General features: G+C 40.4%; 1 protein-coding gene across 1 annotated transcript; it reads left to right on the top strand.

Moving 5' to 3' along the window:
• The first annotated feature begins 8,053 nt into the window (after positions 1-8,053).
• Positions 8,054-13,983, top strand: LOC108697957 (ubiA prenyltransferase domain-containing protein 1). Its single transcript, XM_018228422.1, has 3 exons — positions 8,054-8,252; positions 8,798-9,139; positions 13,502-13,983. Exons 1-3 carry the CDS (start codon positions 8,054-8,056, stop codon positions 13,981-13,983), a joined length of 1,023 nt encoding a protein of 340 aa, XP_018083911.1.
• Positions 13,984-15,038: the final 1,055 nt, after the last annotated feature.

A 15,038-nucleotide genomic window follows, 5' to 3' on the forward strand; every position in this document is an offset into this window, starting at 1 on the left:
AATAAAACATTTATTGGTTGCCTAACCTGTACCTGTTTCGTCAAAACAATACATATGCTCATATGAAAAAGTTTGGGGACCCCTCATAATTCTTTGGAGTTTTGTTTATCATTGGCTGAGCTTTTAAAGTACCAACTTCCTTTTAATATATAACATGTCTTATGGAAACAGTAGTATTTCAGCACTGACATAAAGTTTATTGATTAACAGAAAATGTGCAATATGCATCATAAAGAAATTAGACAGGTGCATAAATTTGGGCACCCCAACAGGGATTATACATCAATAGTTAGTTGAGCCTCCTTTTGCAAATTTAACAGCCTCTAGACGCCTCCTGTAGCATTTGATGAGTGTCTGGATTCTGGGTGGTGGTATTTTTGACCATTCGTCCAAACAAAATCTCTCCAGTTCAGTTAAATTTGATGGCTGCCGAGCATGGACAGCCTGCTCTAAATCATCCCATAGATTTTCCATGATATTCAAGTCGGGGGACTGTGACAGCCATTCCAGAAAATTGTACTTCTCCCTCTGCATAAATGCCTTTGTAGATTTCGAAGTGTGTTTAGGGTCATTGTCTTGTTGGAATATCCAACCCGTGCGTAACTTCAACTTTGTGACTGATGCTTGAACAATATCCTGAAGAATTTGTTGATATTGGGTTGAATTCATCCAACCCTCGACTTCAACAAGGGCCCCAGTCCCTGAACTAGCCACACATCCCCACAGCATGATGGAACCTCCACCAAATTTGACAGTAGGTAGCAGGTGTTTTTCTTGGAATGCAGTGTTCTTCTTCCACACTGCAAAGCGCTTTTTGTTATGACCAAATAACTAAATTTTTGTCTCATCAATCCAAAGCACTTGCTATTGCAAATTGCACTAATGTACAGATACACCATCTGCAGCAAGATGTTCTTGCAGGTCTTTGGAGATGATCTTTGGGTTGTCCGTAACCATTCTCACAATCCTCCGCACATACCGCTTGTATTTTTCTTGGCCTGACAGACCTCGGTTTAAGAGCAACTGTGCCTGTGGCCTTCCATTTCCTGATTACATTCCTTACAGTTGAAACTGACAGTTTAAACTTCTGATAGCTTTTGTAGCCTTCCTCTAAACCATGATACTGAATAATCTTTGTTTTTCAGATCTTTTGAGAGTTATCTGTAACCAGATAACAGATAATAGTTTGCTCTTTTGAGAAATGGATTTCAGTGCAGAATTCTGCTGGAGCAGCACTATTAACTGATTCATTTTGAATTTTTTTTTTCCCCATGACAGTATCCCTTTAAGGGATATCACAGAGCTTGCTACAGTGGCCTGGAGTGGGACATTAGGATTGGAGGGGTCTGGATTGAGCCACCAGTGAATATATAAAATTTGGGCTGCAAACGAAAAGAAGAACTAGAGTGGAATAACCAGTACCCATTCACCAGAGACCAAACCTTGGCCCTAGTGAATTTTGGCAGTTCATTTGCCCAGAGCAAAGCTGTTTGGGTAACACCAAGGCTGGTAAAGAAGGTACTTTTAGTATGAATGTCCAATCCTAAGCAAATTTTCAATTGGTCTTCATTATTTCTTTTTTATAGTTTCTTTTTATTATTTGCAACAAATAATAAAAAATTAAAACCAATTGCAAATTTTTTTCGAATATCATTCTCTACATCAAACAATTAAGACAACAATATAATGTAGAATATTGATATCATTACCAGAAAGAATATCCAATGATCTGGTGACAAATTCATCTTATTGGTAGCCTTGTAGCTGTGGAAATAAACAAATGTTCAGTTATAAAAACTATCATGAAAACTGACAAAAATGTATGGATATTCCTGCCTAATATCACAACAAAATATAGGTGTAAAGGTCTGGGATTATATCTGTCTTTCATACAGTATAACTGTTCTGTGACATTAGCAACCATGTCCCCAAACTTTTTTATAATAAAAGCATTATTTAAAAAAAGTTAGACCCTCTAGATACACACCTATCTTCGGCAACCCTGCTTTCCCCCCGGGATTGAATCCGCGCCCATACGTCGGATGGACCTTGAGGAGACATATGGGGATTCAATCTTTTCTTTTCGGCAATACAGTCCCACAATGGGAGGTTCTGTTTCCTGATGTCCCCCCGACTCCTCTGGATGTATTCCGGCTGGAGCAGGTGAGACATTTTATATTTTCCCGACGCTTGCATTTACTGACTACTGAACCTCCTACGCAAGTAGAACTTCTTTGGGAATCTAAAGAGGCTCCTACTAGAACGATCTCCTATCTGTATCAATGCATTCTAAGTATCACAGAAACACCGAAGGGTATCTTTAAGCATAAATGGGAGGCTGAGTTGGGGGTTCGCCTGGAGGAGAGGGATTGGGATAAGATTGTTTGTTTAGCGCACTCAACTTCGACTTGCTGTAAAATTCAGGAACTCAATTATAAATTGTTGAGTCAATGGTATAGGACTCCGGCTAAATTGGCCAAGATATATCGCACACTCTCTCCTTCATGTTGGAGATGCGCTGGAGGAGATGGGACTCTGTCTCACATCTTCTGGGGATGCCCGGGTTTGACGAATTATTGGTCTCAGATTAGAGAGGTCGTTAAGGAACTCACAGATGTGGACGTTCCTAATGAACCCTTGGGGATACTTCTCCACCACACCTCCACTCCAATTAAGGCTTATCGCAAATCTCTGGTACCAATCTTGTTGGATATGGCTAAACTTCTTGTTCCCATGAACTGGAAACAACGAGCTCCCCCCAGGATACGGGATTGGTTACGGAAGATTTCTGAGATTGAAAGGTTCGAAGGGTATAAGGCATCCTCCACACAAGATATTGAGAAATACACTCAGAAATGGTTTTATTGGGTACAGTTTAAACATTCAGCTAAATACGAGCTGCTGCTGCAGACTTAGGTTGCCTTGACTTTGGTGTTGTATTTGGAAAGGGGATGAGTTTCCTGATTTGGCTTGTCGCTCCCTGGGTAGTGATAGCACTGGATCTTTTATCCAGCCTGCTTTTTCGAACATTAGCATACACACTGTAGGCTCTGCATGTGGATGTTGTCCGGTGGGAGCTGGCCTCTTCCGTTTGGTGGATCCCTATCTACTTCTCCTTATAACTGGGTAGGTGCATCATTGCTTTTGCTTACTTTATGTAGACATGACAGTTTATGTGAATAATAACATGCTAGTATTTAATTTCTAGATTCGAAGACTCCTATCTAGTTATGCCGCGCCCTGTGCGAGAGATATTCAGATTCGCTAGAAGATTTCCTTTTCTTTCTATCTTTCCCCCTTTTTCTTTTCTTTTTTCTCTTCCTTTTCTTGCCCTTCTTCTCTCCCCTATACGACAATTGTTTCATGTTGCTATCAGCGGTTCTTATTATACTCAGGGACGTCAGGTCGCTCCCTCGATATCATTGTGATTCTATGTGATGTTTGACTAAATGGATGCCTTCTCCTGTTTTTTTTTTTTTTGGCTTCCCTGTGTGTATTACCCCCTTTTCTTCTTTCTGTACCCTATTGAAAATTTTCAATAAATCAGAATTTAAAAAAAAAAAAAAAAAAAAAAGTTAGAGAGGCATATTAAATGAGAAATATTCCCTAACTATTCCACTATTTAGTCCATCAAAAATGCCTGTTTTCGCATTTCCCCACAAACCGAATGGCCGCAGGAAACGTAATTTATGTGCAGTGATTACAATGAACGCCAAGGAATTTCAGCAAGTTATGTCGCCCTAGGTAGCAAGTTTATAATGCGAACAATGAATCTCCCCATGTATCTTTGCCCTAAAGTAGTGTTTTTCTGACTTTTGTTTGTTTAAACTACTATATAAATTTGTCCAAACAATGCTTGTGTTACAAATTTACAGATATAAGACAATAATGCACCAAGCATTCAGCAACAGTTTTAATAAAAACAACAGTAGGAAATAGCTGTTCACTCCAAATCCCACCCTAATCTGGCCTTCCAAAAGCACCTAGTAAATCCAACAAATTTACCATAAATGGTCTCCTAACTACAGACAAGGGGCCATTGACTTTTTCCCAAAGCACACGTATTAAAGCTCTAGGGGGCATTGTGACCCTTATTGCCACAGGGAACACTTCAATCTGCACTCTAGAGCAAACTACAGTGTAAAGAGGTCCAACAAGCCATCTCCTTACATGTCCTATGTCTACATGCCTCCCTCTGCTCACCCCTCACCAATATAGTGCTTCCTAACACAGTCAGAGCTGTATTTGTGGAAGAAGCATCCAGTCTTTGAGCTCTGAAACAACAAGTTAGACACACAGCTGCTAAAAACGGTTAAGGGTAGACCATCTTAAGGTGAGGGGAGAAGCATTATTTAGATTAAAGAAAGTAGATACTGTAAAAAGAGTACAACAGAAGTAGAGAGCACATAAGTTGACTAGCGTAGGACAGAAATGCATACAAAGGTGGATGATGTTCAGTGAGGGGGTGGAAAAGAGCAAAGGAGGAGGAAAAAGTTTGACAGAAGGAGGAAAGCTAAATAGATCAAGTAAAAGATTGGGAAATCAGGGAAAAGAATAACTGGGAATGATCGATAAGGGATAATGGTTATGGGGTACATACAAATAAGAGGAGCAAAAGGGACAAGAATAGATTAAAGAGGACAGGTAAAAAAATAGATCTGCCATGGTGCAAATATACAGCTCTAGCCCTGTTAGCTTGATATCAGTGGTAGGAAAACGTTTGTATAATAAGGGACAAAATATTAGAATACTTTCAAATCACAATACTAAAAGTTTGTACCAGAATGTTTTTATGCTAACTAGATCTTGCCAGATAAATTAAATTGTCTTCTATGAAAAGGTTAGCATGACATTAGATATTGGAGTTGCAGTCCTGTGACCAACTTAGATTTTGATAAACAGTACCACAAAAGAATTTAATGATTACATTACAGAACATTTGTCTTAAACATAATGTTTTTACAAAGAGTGGTGGTAAATATAAATTGTTGTTAGTTAAGTAACTCAGAATGGGTAGATCTTTATTTACCTAAAGTACAAAGCACAAGAGTTGCAGTACGGCCGATTCCATTAAGGCCTTTAAGATAAGTAATTGAACAGTTAGCCATTTTGTTTTGTATATGAATGTGTGTGCACACTTTTTATTACCTGTTATTTATATAGCAAAGACGTATTCTACATGGTTGTACAGGAAATACACATCATTGACATCAGGTTCTAAAGCTGACCATAGACGCAAAGATCTGAAAAATGTCGGGACTCTCAACACATGGTCCGAAAATCGTACATTTTTCGTCCGGCGGAGATCGGTCGTTTGGTCGATCGGACAGGTTAGAAAATGTCGGCTGTCGATAATATCTCTGCGTGCATTGCCGATCGTACGATTTTCAGTGGGAGACTGTCACTAGCTTTGTTGGACATAGATATCGTACGATTGCTGTCAGGGGCAGAACATTGGTTGATCTGTTCTTTAACTACTTTATTTGATCTGACTGGTAAGACTTTGATCTGTATGGTTTGTGGCAGGTCGGGAGATGTGGAAGTCCAATCATACGATGATTCGTACGATCGGATCTTTGCATCTATGGCCAGCTTTACCCAGCGGTGCCTACAATTAAAAGGCTTAAAGGGGAACTCCACAAAAACATAACTTAAGCTTTTTGAAAAGTAAATATAATTTCAAGCAACTTTGCAATATCAATCAATCAATCAATTAAAAAATATGCAGACTTTTCATGATTTTTAATGGTTTGGAACAGTTCTCTAATCCTAGCCCCTGCTCTCCTGCTGATCTTTCTGACTACTTTGCTGAGCTGGCTGACTACTGTTACTTTGTATCAGCAGCCATCTGTCCTCAGCCTGCATCCTCCAAAACCCACAATTCCCTGCACACGTGATTTCAATAGGGAACAGAACATCACAGTGCAGTGCATTGTGGATTACGTAGTTCCTGCATGCTGTCTGTAAGCTGTGGAGAAGTTGTTACAAATTTGTTTAGTCCCTCCTTCCATGCCAGGATTTCAAATGATGCAGAAATAGAAGAACTGTTAAACAGCTGGATTTCAGCATAGAAAATGGCATTTATTCATACTTTTTGAATAAACAGGTAACTGTCATGGGTATATTAGGGGTTTCAGTGTTATGTGGGCCTCTTTATTAAATTTTGGTTTGGAAGCCGGAGTTCCGTTTTAAAGGAGAAGTAAACCCCTTATTAAAAAAAACCCTAACCCCCCCTACCCTACATAGACCCCCCTCCCTCCCTCCTCCCCCCAGCACACGGCAACCATCTTCTTCTCTTCGGTCTTTATCAGGAAGTAAGTTCTGTATCGGCGCATGCGCAGTTCGAGCAGTCTTTGTGTTTTTGCCAACTGCGAATGTGCCAAAATTCATGAAAAATGCTGAAGCACCAGAAGACGACTTGATGAAGACCGAAGAAGAAGATGGCGCCCGTGAACTCTGATGCCGTGAATCTGCACTGAAGGGTAAGTAAAAAGTTAGGGGCATTTGCCTGGGGTAGCAGCTATACTGGGGGGGAGGAGGCAGTGGGGTCTATGTAGGGTATGGGGGTAGGGTTTTTTTTAAATAAGGGGTTTACTTCTCCTTTAACATTTTCAGACTCTGTACCAGCCCAAGCCAACCACACAGGGTCAGACTGGAGCATTGGGGGCTAGTGATGGGCAAATTTGCCCCTGGGAAATTCGCAAAACGGCGCAAGCGTCTAGTTTTTGATGCCTGCGTCCATTTTATTTTTGACACCAGCGAATTTTCGCTGGAGAATTTTCTCAGCAGTTTCGCGAATAAATTCGCCCATCACTATTGGGGGCCCATCAGGTTCCAAACTTCCAGGGGCCCCTGCGCGCATATGCAAATGCCGTTCTGCGACACACATGGGTGAACACAAATGCCAACGTGCCCGCACATCACTGTTTTGTTGGGGGTCGCGCTGGCCCAGTCCAACCCTGCAATCACAGCCAGGGGCATAATTATAGAGGAAGCAGTCCGTGTGGCTGCAGGGGGGCCCAGGAGGTATAGGGGCCCCATGAGGCCTTAATTCATAAGCAATTTCAATAAATATTGGTAACACAGGTCAACCTCTAGACATTTTGGGGGACTGAAAAATAATTTGCTGTGGGGCCCTGTAATATCTAGTAACAGCACTGATAACAGCCCTTTAGCAGTAAAGATCTGTACCCCTGAAGATGCCACAGTAGATCCTCATCTCCTTTTCCGCCAATTTACTGGACATGGTTTGTGCTGCTACCAGTTACCTGAAGTTAGGGATTGACTCACAATACACTGTAAATAAAATATAATGTCACAATACAATGCTGATTAATGCTGATCTAATTAATTTAGATTCTCATTACATGACTGATGCAGTATATTCAGTACATAAAATATGGCATTTCTAGCTATATTAGTTTTTAGTTCTCCTTTATGATCTCTATTACATTCAAATACACTATAGACAATTTTATAAAAAGCCAACTAACCTGCCTGTCAGGTCAACTGACAGTCTGACAACTTCCTTACCCAAACCAGAATTACTGATCTATGCAAAGCATTAGTGCTACCTACTGAGCCATGTAGTATTGCAAAAATGAACCCACTCCTGGACTTAATAATACAGTGGCACAATCAAGATAATAAATTTCATAATAAGTGATTTTATTGAACTGACATATACATATCCGTAAATATTGTCCCTTTTATGCCTTTATATGCTTTATCCACCATTTTGCTATGCTATGTGTGATCCCTTAATGATCACCTTAAACACTGCAGATTCTAAATAACTGTTGATAGATATTGCATAGGATTTATGAAATGAAAACCTTTCTATAATCAGAGTTATGCATAAGGGCATGAAAACATATAAGCATTCATTACAAATTGTCACATAATTTCTCCTTACATATAGCTGATCTGAATTTAATCTATTATATCTGACGTAATCTGAATTAAATCTGAATTAAATCTATTATATCTGACGAAAATGTTGTCTGTGTTATGTCATTTTTTTTTTTTGCAGTGGCACATACGGGAGTTTATCATGAAGTCAGATGACTACCCTAATAATGTTAGTATTGAAACTGAGAACTTAAATGGAGTGGCCCATTTATTGTCTAATGGCATAGCTACTCCATGCAGAAATAAAGCTCTCTCAAAGGCTACCAGCTTCAAACAAAAACGTGCCACTTACATGCTGGCACTACGTCCCTGGAGCTTTAGTGCGTCCCTTACTCCTGTAGCATTGGGAACTGCCAAATGTTCTAATGAACCTATGTGAAGAACGGAGAAACCATTGGTCCTCTGGACTAGGCTGACAAGCGGAAGCTTGATGAAAGCTGGGTCGCTGTGCTCCCATGAGGTGGCCCCTGACTTGCGTTTTGAGTCAGGGGAGATGCACATGCACCCATGCTTAATCAAGCTTCACTTCCTTTTCTCTTACCATTATGTGGGCGGGAAGTCTTTTCATTTTCTGGCTGCCAACCAATGGCCTTGCACCGCCCACTCCAGCACCTTTTTTGTGTCTGGTTTGAGCACCCTGGATGGGGTCACGGTCTTTTGGCTGGACTCGCAGGCCATGACACACCCTGGGGGAAGCTTTGGCAGAACCCAGGGTAGACGGGACTCCCCCCAGCCTCGGCGAAGGGGGGGCAGGGTGGTGGGCGATCCCTAGCTTCGGCGAAGGGGGACCCACACGTTCGAGCTGTTCGCTGGCGGTAGCTGGGAACAGATTGGGCAACGGAGCCCATGCCTTCGGGTAGGATTCGGAAGGATGATTCAATATCATCATTGGGAACTGCCATTGCCTATCACTCTGGAGGCTCACTGGATTTATTGCTTTTTGTTGTCTGTGCTGTGGCAGTGCTAGCTGTACATGGAGCTAGGAATCTAGTAAACACATACTATGACTTCTCCAAAGGGATTGATCACAAGAAAAGTGATGACCGAACCTTGGTTGACCGTATCCTTGAACCTCGTAATGTTGTACGGTTTGGTGTTTTTCTGTATACTTTGGGTTATTTGTGTGCTGCCTGCCTCTACTTCCTCTCCAAGCTTAAGCTAGAACACCTGGCCCTTATATATTTTGGAGGACTGTCTAGTTCACTCCTTTATACTGGAAATATGTATGGCAAAAACAATATTAAAGAAATAACTTGACTTTTTTCTTTAAAGGCAAATTAAATGTTTTTGTGATCAAGAATGTGTGTAGGTTTAATTAGGGACAATATCACTATATATTATAGTCACATAACATACAGTGGGGAAAATAAGTATTTAACATGTCAACATTTTTCTCAGTAAATATATTTCTAATAGGGCTATTGACATAAGATTTACACCAGATGTCTGTAACAATCTAAGTAATCCATACATGCAAAGAACTCAAAACAAATAAATTAAGTTATGTGTAGTAAAGTGGAATGACACAGGGAATAAGTATTGAACACATGAAGAAAAGGAGGTGTAAAAGGGCATGCAAAACCAAGAAACCTGCTGAAATCTGTCTGAAAGCGATCCTGTGCAAATTGATATCAGCTGGTTTAGTCCTTATTGATGACCTATAAAAGGGTTTCTCAGTACCAAGGTATTACACAAGATGCATCTCATGATGGGTAAAAAGAAAGTGCTCTCTTCAAGACCTTTGCACCCTTATTGTTGCAGAAATATATTTACTGAGAAAAACGTTGACATGTTCAATACTTCTTTTCCCCGCTGTACATAGAAACACAACTTAGATTGAAAAAAAATAGCTGCCACATCCTGGATGGAATTAATTGGGCTGCATAGTTTTGAAAACAAACAAGCTGAAATGCCGCTCCTCACCTTTCTTATTGGGTGCATGTGGGCAAGGCTTAATTTACATAGTAAAAAAGGTAGCCCCAGCACTCTCAATAATATAACCCCCTGAAAAAATATTCTTGCATAGTTTTGTATCATCTGCAAACACTGATATTACTTACAGCACCCACCTCTAAGTCCTTAATAATCATATAATGTAAAAGTGGGCCTTATATAGAACCCTGTGGGATCCTACTATCAACTCCAGATAGATGCTTCATTGACAACGATCTTCTGTAAACAATCCTTAAGACCGTTTCCTATTCATGTACTAACAACAATACCAAGACCAACAGACCTTAGTTTGGAAAGCAGTCGCTTATGAGGCACTGTATCAAATGCTTTGGCCAAATGCAAATATAGCATATCTACTGCAACTCTCCAGCTTCTTACTATTGTCATCATAAAAAGCAATTCAAATTGTTTGACAAGAACTATCTTTCATAAAGTCATACTTATTATTACTTATAATGCCATTCTGAAGAACATATTCCACACAATGTTGAAGTGCTCTACCTCTGTATGCTTTCTTTCAAAATCAGGTGCTCCGCAGTAAAATACCTCATCTGCCATGGGATAGGGAATACACATGCAAAGCCCAAAGCACTGCGGCACACTGACAAGATGAATGTGTTTATATTTGTGACATTTATTGGCTCCAATTCAAGTAGATAAGGCCTTGTCCATTATTCTATTTTTACAAAATCTAAGTTTAAAGTTGAATGTCCCTGTTTCTGGTGTTTGAGCCCGGCAGTTCAGTAATTCAGGTGCAGACTCTAAACTGTTACAATTTTGCAATTTTCTCAGCAGCATCTCTGGGGTATTGGCAACTATTGTATCAATTCTAACAGCTGCCTGTAATAAAACAGAGATTCTGCTCAGCAGGGACAAAGATAAGAAATATATGAATTTAGAATAGTTTACAGGGTCGTCGACCCCCCTCCCAGAGCTGCTTTAGAAGGTGAAAAATTCCATTTTACACTTCAATATTAGAAAAACTTTGACACATAGAAAATTTTAAGTAATTGGAAAAAGCCGTTATTTCTGGTGATCTATCTGAAAACAACTAGTTGTTTGAAGGTGAACAACCCCTTTAACAGCATGCATGACTACATATATATAAATATATACTGTACAACCAATCAAATATTTACTTTTGTGGATCTTCCTGTCTAATCAAAGTGAATTGTTGATTGATTGCTAGGTGTTACTGTTTATAAATAAACCTTTTATGCGTTTAAGATGCAAGTTTGCCTGCCCAAACACATTGCTGCATTTTCTTGCACTTGACGAACGTTTAAAAGACAATAGAATATAAGGCTCTGTTTCCAACAAAACATATTCAATTGTGTTTTTAAAAACGCACATCAGTGCAATATATGCATTTTTTTCATGCTCTGTATATGTTTGTAAATACATAAAAAAAAACCTGTATGTAGCAGCCTTTACAGGTATGTACATTATACTTTGGTGTCTTTCTCTGCTTACCCTTCCCCTAGGCTCCTGGGGGTTAGGGACATATTTATTCTGCTGTGCAAAATGAAATTTGCTTAAAAAAAAAGTTTTAAAAGCTGCTTAAAATAAATGGCAGCATTTTCAAGGTGTGTGTAATTTAACGCCATGCAAACGCCAGATTTGACACTATTACTTTACATTACTTCTGGCGGAAATGACTCAACACAAATATTTTACACTGTTTTTTGTGCCATTTTTAGACTAAGATTTAGCTTGCACGTTAGCAGTAGCATAATGTCCTGCAATTTTATGTTACTGTACATAAGCATGAATCAACTAGGAGAGGTAAGATGGCGCTGCAATTCAAACTTCCACGAGACAATTTTTCCATATACTACGGTTTCTATGCATAGCACATATAATTTTTTATTGATGCAGTGATATCTGTATAACTTATAATCACGCAAGGACTCCATGGGGACACAAATCACAGTTACTGTATACTTCGTGTCATTTCTGGACTTTGGAAGAAGACCTACGTATATAGATTTTATATCCTATCCCAAATAGCTAAATAGAAAGGCAAATTGGTCAAAAGCCCAGAAAACTTTTAAGTTAAACTCCCTACATACCAAAGTGGGCAGCACCAGGATACCATTGTATTCATTTTGGTTTGTTGATTTATCAAAAGTGTTAGAAGTACCATATGCTGGTCGAATGTAAGAACTTTCATATAAAGCTGTTCACCAGTTAATGTCAGGACGTGTTAAAAGCATGTACCAGATAAGCAGTCTGCCTGCAAAAACCTTGAAAATCTGTATGAGAAATATGGCTGGCTGCTAGGTACTTTATAAAGTATATGGAGAGGTGGTCCCTAAACTGTAGTGACTGATGGCGGCACAGATGATGTGTTGGGAGTTCTCAGAAGAGATGATAGGCAGCTGCTATGGCATATTCAGACACAGATTTTTACTGCTAAAGGGAAGTGGTTGCCTTGGGCTGGTACACAATCCCAAAACATATTGCACAACCTTTCTACTCTACTTCTTTGTTAAACTTTAGTTCTCATTTGACATGTTAGTTTTCTTTATTTGTAACTTCTCTTTAAAATTGCTGAGGGACAGATTTGAAGAGCTTAGTCATCAGGCGACAAATCTCCTCTTCTTCGCGTTGATGAATCTCCCTGATCTGCTGTCACGGTCGGCACCCTAAACCAGAACTAGTGCCAAGCTCCCTGGTCTCGGCTCGGCTTCACCAGTAGTGTGACCGCCTTTGGCTTCGGGAGTAGTCCTCAGCGTACTCAGATGCCACCTGGACTTTTCGAGAGGAGTGAGGCGAGGAGTTTTGGCAAGCAAAGGGGCACAACAGTTGTTAAAGTCAGTTAGGCCGAAGGTCGTGGTACAACAACGTAAGACAGATTCGTGGTCAGACTGGCCGGGTCGAGGCAGGCAGATAGCTAGAGTCGTCAGGCAGGCAAGGGTCAAAACCAGGTAATCAATCAGATGGGACGAGGCAGAAACGGAGTCGAATAACAGGCAGTGGTCAAACCATAATGTCGAACAGAAGGGTTAAGCAGAATCAAGGTCGGTTTCAGGCAAGGGTCAGGTTTCAGAGATCAGAGTAGTCAACAGCCAGGCAGGGGTCAAAACAGATTCAAACAGAATAGCAATAGCTAATAGCACCAGGAACAAATCCTATCACGGGCAATGACAAAGAAGAAAATGTCTCTTTAAATCCATTTGAATTTCACGCCATTGCGCGCTGACGTAATCACGCCAGAGCGCATGCGCCTATAAGAACCGGAAGTGCGCGCGCGGCGCGCATTAGGAAGCTGGCAGTGAACGAGAACCAGGGTAAGGGTTCCTTACATCTGCCTTCCGCCAGCTAAAATGAAAATCGCCTGGGGGCAGGCACATGAAGCGCTTCGTTTTCCGAAGTCACATGTAATTGCCTCACGAGGAAACTTCGGAAAACGAATCTGTGTGCCTGCCCCCAGGCGATTTACATTTTAGCCGGCGGAAGGCAGGGGAAGGCAGATTGGAGAGATTAGTCACCATGAAGAAGAGGAGATTTGTCACCTGGCAACCAATCTCCCCGAATCTGCCTGTGTGGCCAGACCCTAAAGCAAAATAGTGCTTAGAGTTTTGAAATCTATAGATCCGTTGTTAATTCTGAACTTTTTTCTGTATCTTTACAGGAATAGGATTTAAGTATTTTGCTCTTGGAGACCTTGTAATCCTTATCACATTTGGTCCACTGGCTGTTGTTTTTGCTCATGCAGTGCAAGTTGTTTACCTTGCAGTAACACCCTTACTGTATGCTGTGCTCCTTGCCCTCAGCACAGAAGCCATTCTTCATAGTAACAATACTTGGGATATGGAATCTGATCGACAGGCTTGCATAGTAACCCTTGCAATTCTCATTGGCCCAATGTTTTCATATATACTGTACAACTTGCTTGTTTTTCTCCCATATCTTATATTTTCAATACTTGCAACAAGGTACACAATAAGCATGGCCTTGCCACTGCTCACTGTCCCACTGGCTTTTTCTCTAGAGAGACAATTCAGAAGTCAGAACTTCAACAAAATTCCACAGAGGACAGCCAAATTCAATCTCCTTGTTGGCATTTTTTATGTATTTGGGATTGTTCTAGCCCCCGCTGGCTCTCTTCCGTGAATATTACAAAAATATTTAGACTTTTTTATGGTAGAGTTTTCAAAGGGTAAATTATAGCATAATAAACTGATGAAAATATGAAAAGGTCACAGTGGTCCTGTTACTTCAAATTGTATTTATTTTGTGTATTATGTCATCACGAGACAAAATTACTAATGTAATATTTAGTAACTTGTTTAAAGGTTCCCTCTTTGAATCCCTATTTGATATGCCATAATGAACTGCTAAGAGTTAAGCCAGTAAAAAAAATCCAAGGGGCAAATTCACTAAAGAGCGAAGCGGCTAACGCTAGCGTAAATTCGCTAGCAAAGTGGACCTACTCTTGTGCTACTTCGCACCCTTACGCCAGGCGAAGTTGCACTATGGCGATGGGACATAACTACGCTAATTCACTAACTTGCGCATTTTACTGAACGTTACCTCTTGCGCCAGACTTGCCTTCTCCACCTCAGACCAGGCGAAGTGCAATAGAGTAGATAGGGATTGGTTCAAAAAAAGTTGAAATTTTTTCTAAGTCCCAAAAAACACTGGTGTCTTTTCATTTTTTAAGGGTGATAGGCTGAAAAAGATCGTAAATTTTTTTGGGGGTACCCTCCTTCCCCCCTACATTTTCTAACATATGGCACCTAAACTATACAGTGGGCACATGTGTAGGGCAATATAACACCTCTATTTTATTTTATGAAGCTTTCCCAGGCTTGTGTAGTGTAATGTATTTGCTGCTACATATACAGTACGTCCATTGTACTTTAACTAGGCGCAGTATGCAAATTAGGCATCGCTAGCGTAACTTTGCTTTCCTTGATGAATTAGCGCTAGCGCAACTTGCTACCGTTCGCCTCCCTTAGCGCAACTTCGGATTTTAGTGAATTAGCGGCACCCTGGCGAAACTTTGTCTGGCAAAGTACGGCGAAGTACGGCGAAGTACGGCGAAGTACGGAGAAGCCTGCGCTAGCGCAACTCCGCAAGTTAGTGAATTTGCGCCCAAGTGTTTTATCAGTTTTCTATCTTTTTTTTCAATGCAAATATTTTCTTGTAACTTCTAACCTTTAGGT

The sequence above is a fragment of the Xenopus laevis genome, chromosome 7S (assembly GCF_017654675.1).
Source record: "Xenopus laevis strain J_2021 chromosome 7S, Xenopus_laevis_v10.1, whole genome shotgun sequence".
Classification (NCBI taxonomy): domain Eukaryota; kingdom Metazoa; phylum Chordata; class Amphibia; order Anura; family Pipidae; genus Xenopus; species Xenopus laevis.

What these genes read in the sequence shown, in the direction of transcription:
- LOC108697957 (XM_018228422.1), top strand. Translation starts at nt 8,054, where the DNA reads ATGAAGTCAGATGACTACCCTAATAATGTTAGTATTGAAACTGAGAAC. An exon ending in TGCGTCCCTTACTCCTGTAG is followed by an intron (nt 8,253 to 8,797) that starts CATTGGGAACTG and finishes ATTCAATATCAT; the next exon opens with CATTGGGAACTGCCATTGCC. An exon ending in TTATACTGGAAATATGTATG is followed by an intron (nt 9,140 to 13,501) that starts GCAAAAACAATA and finishes GTATCTTTACAG; the next exon opens with GAATAGGATTTAAGTATTTT.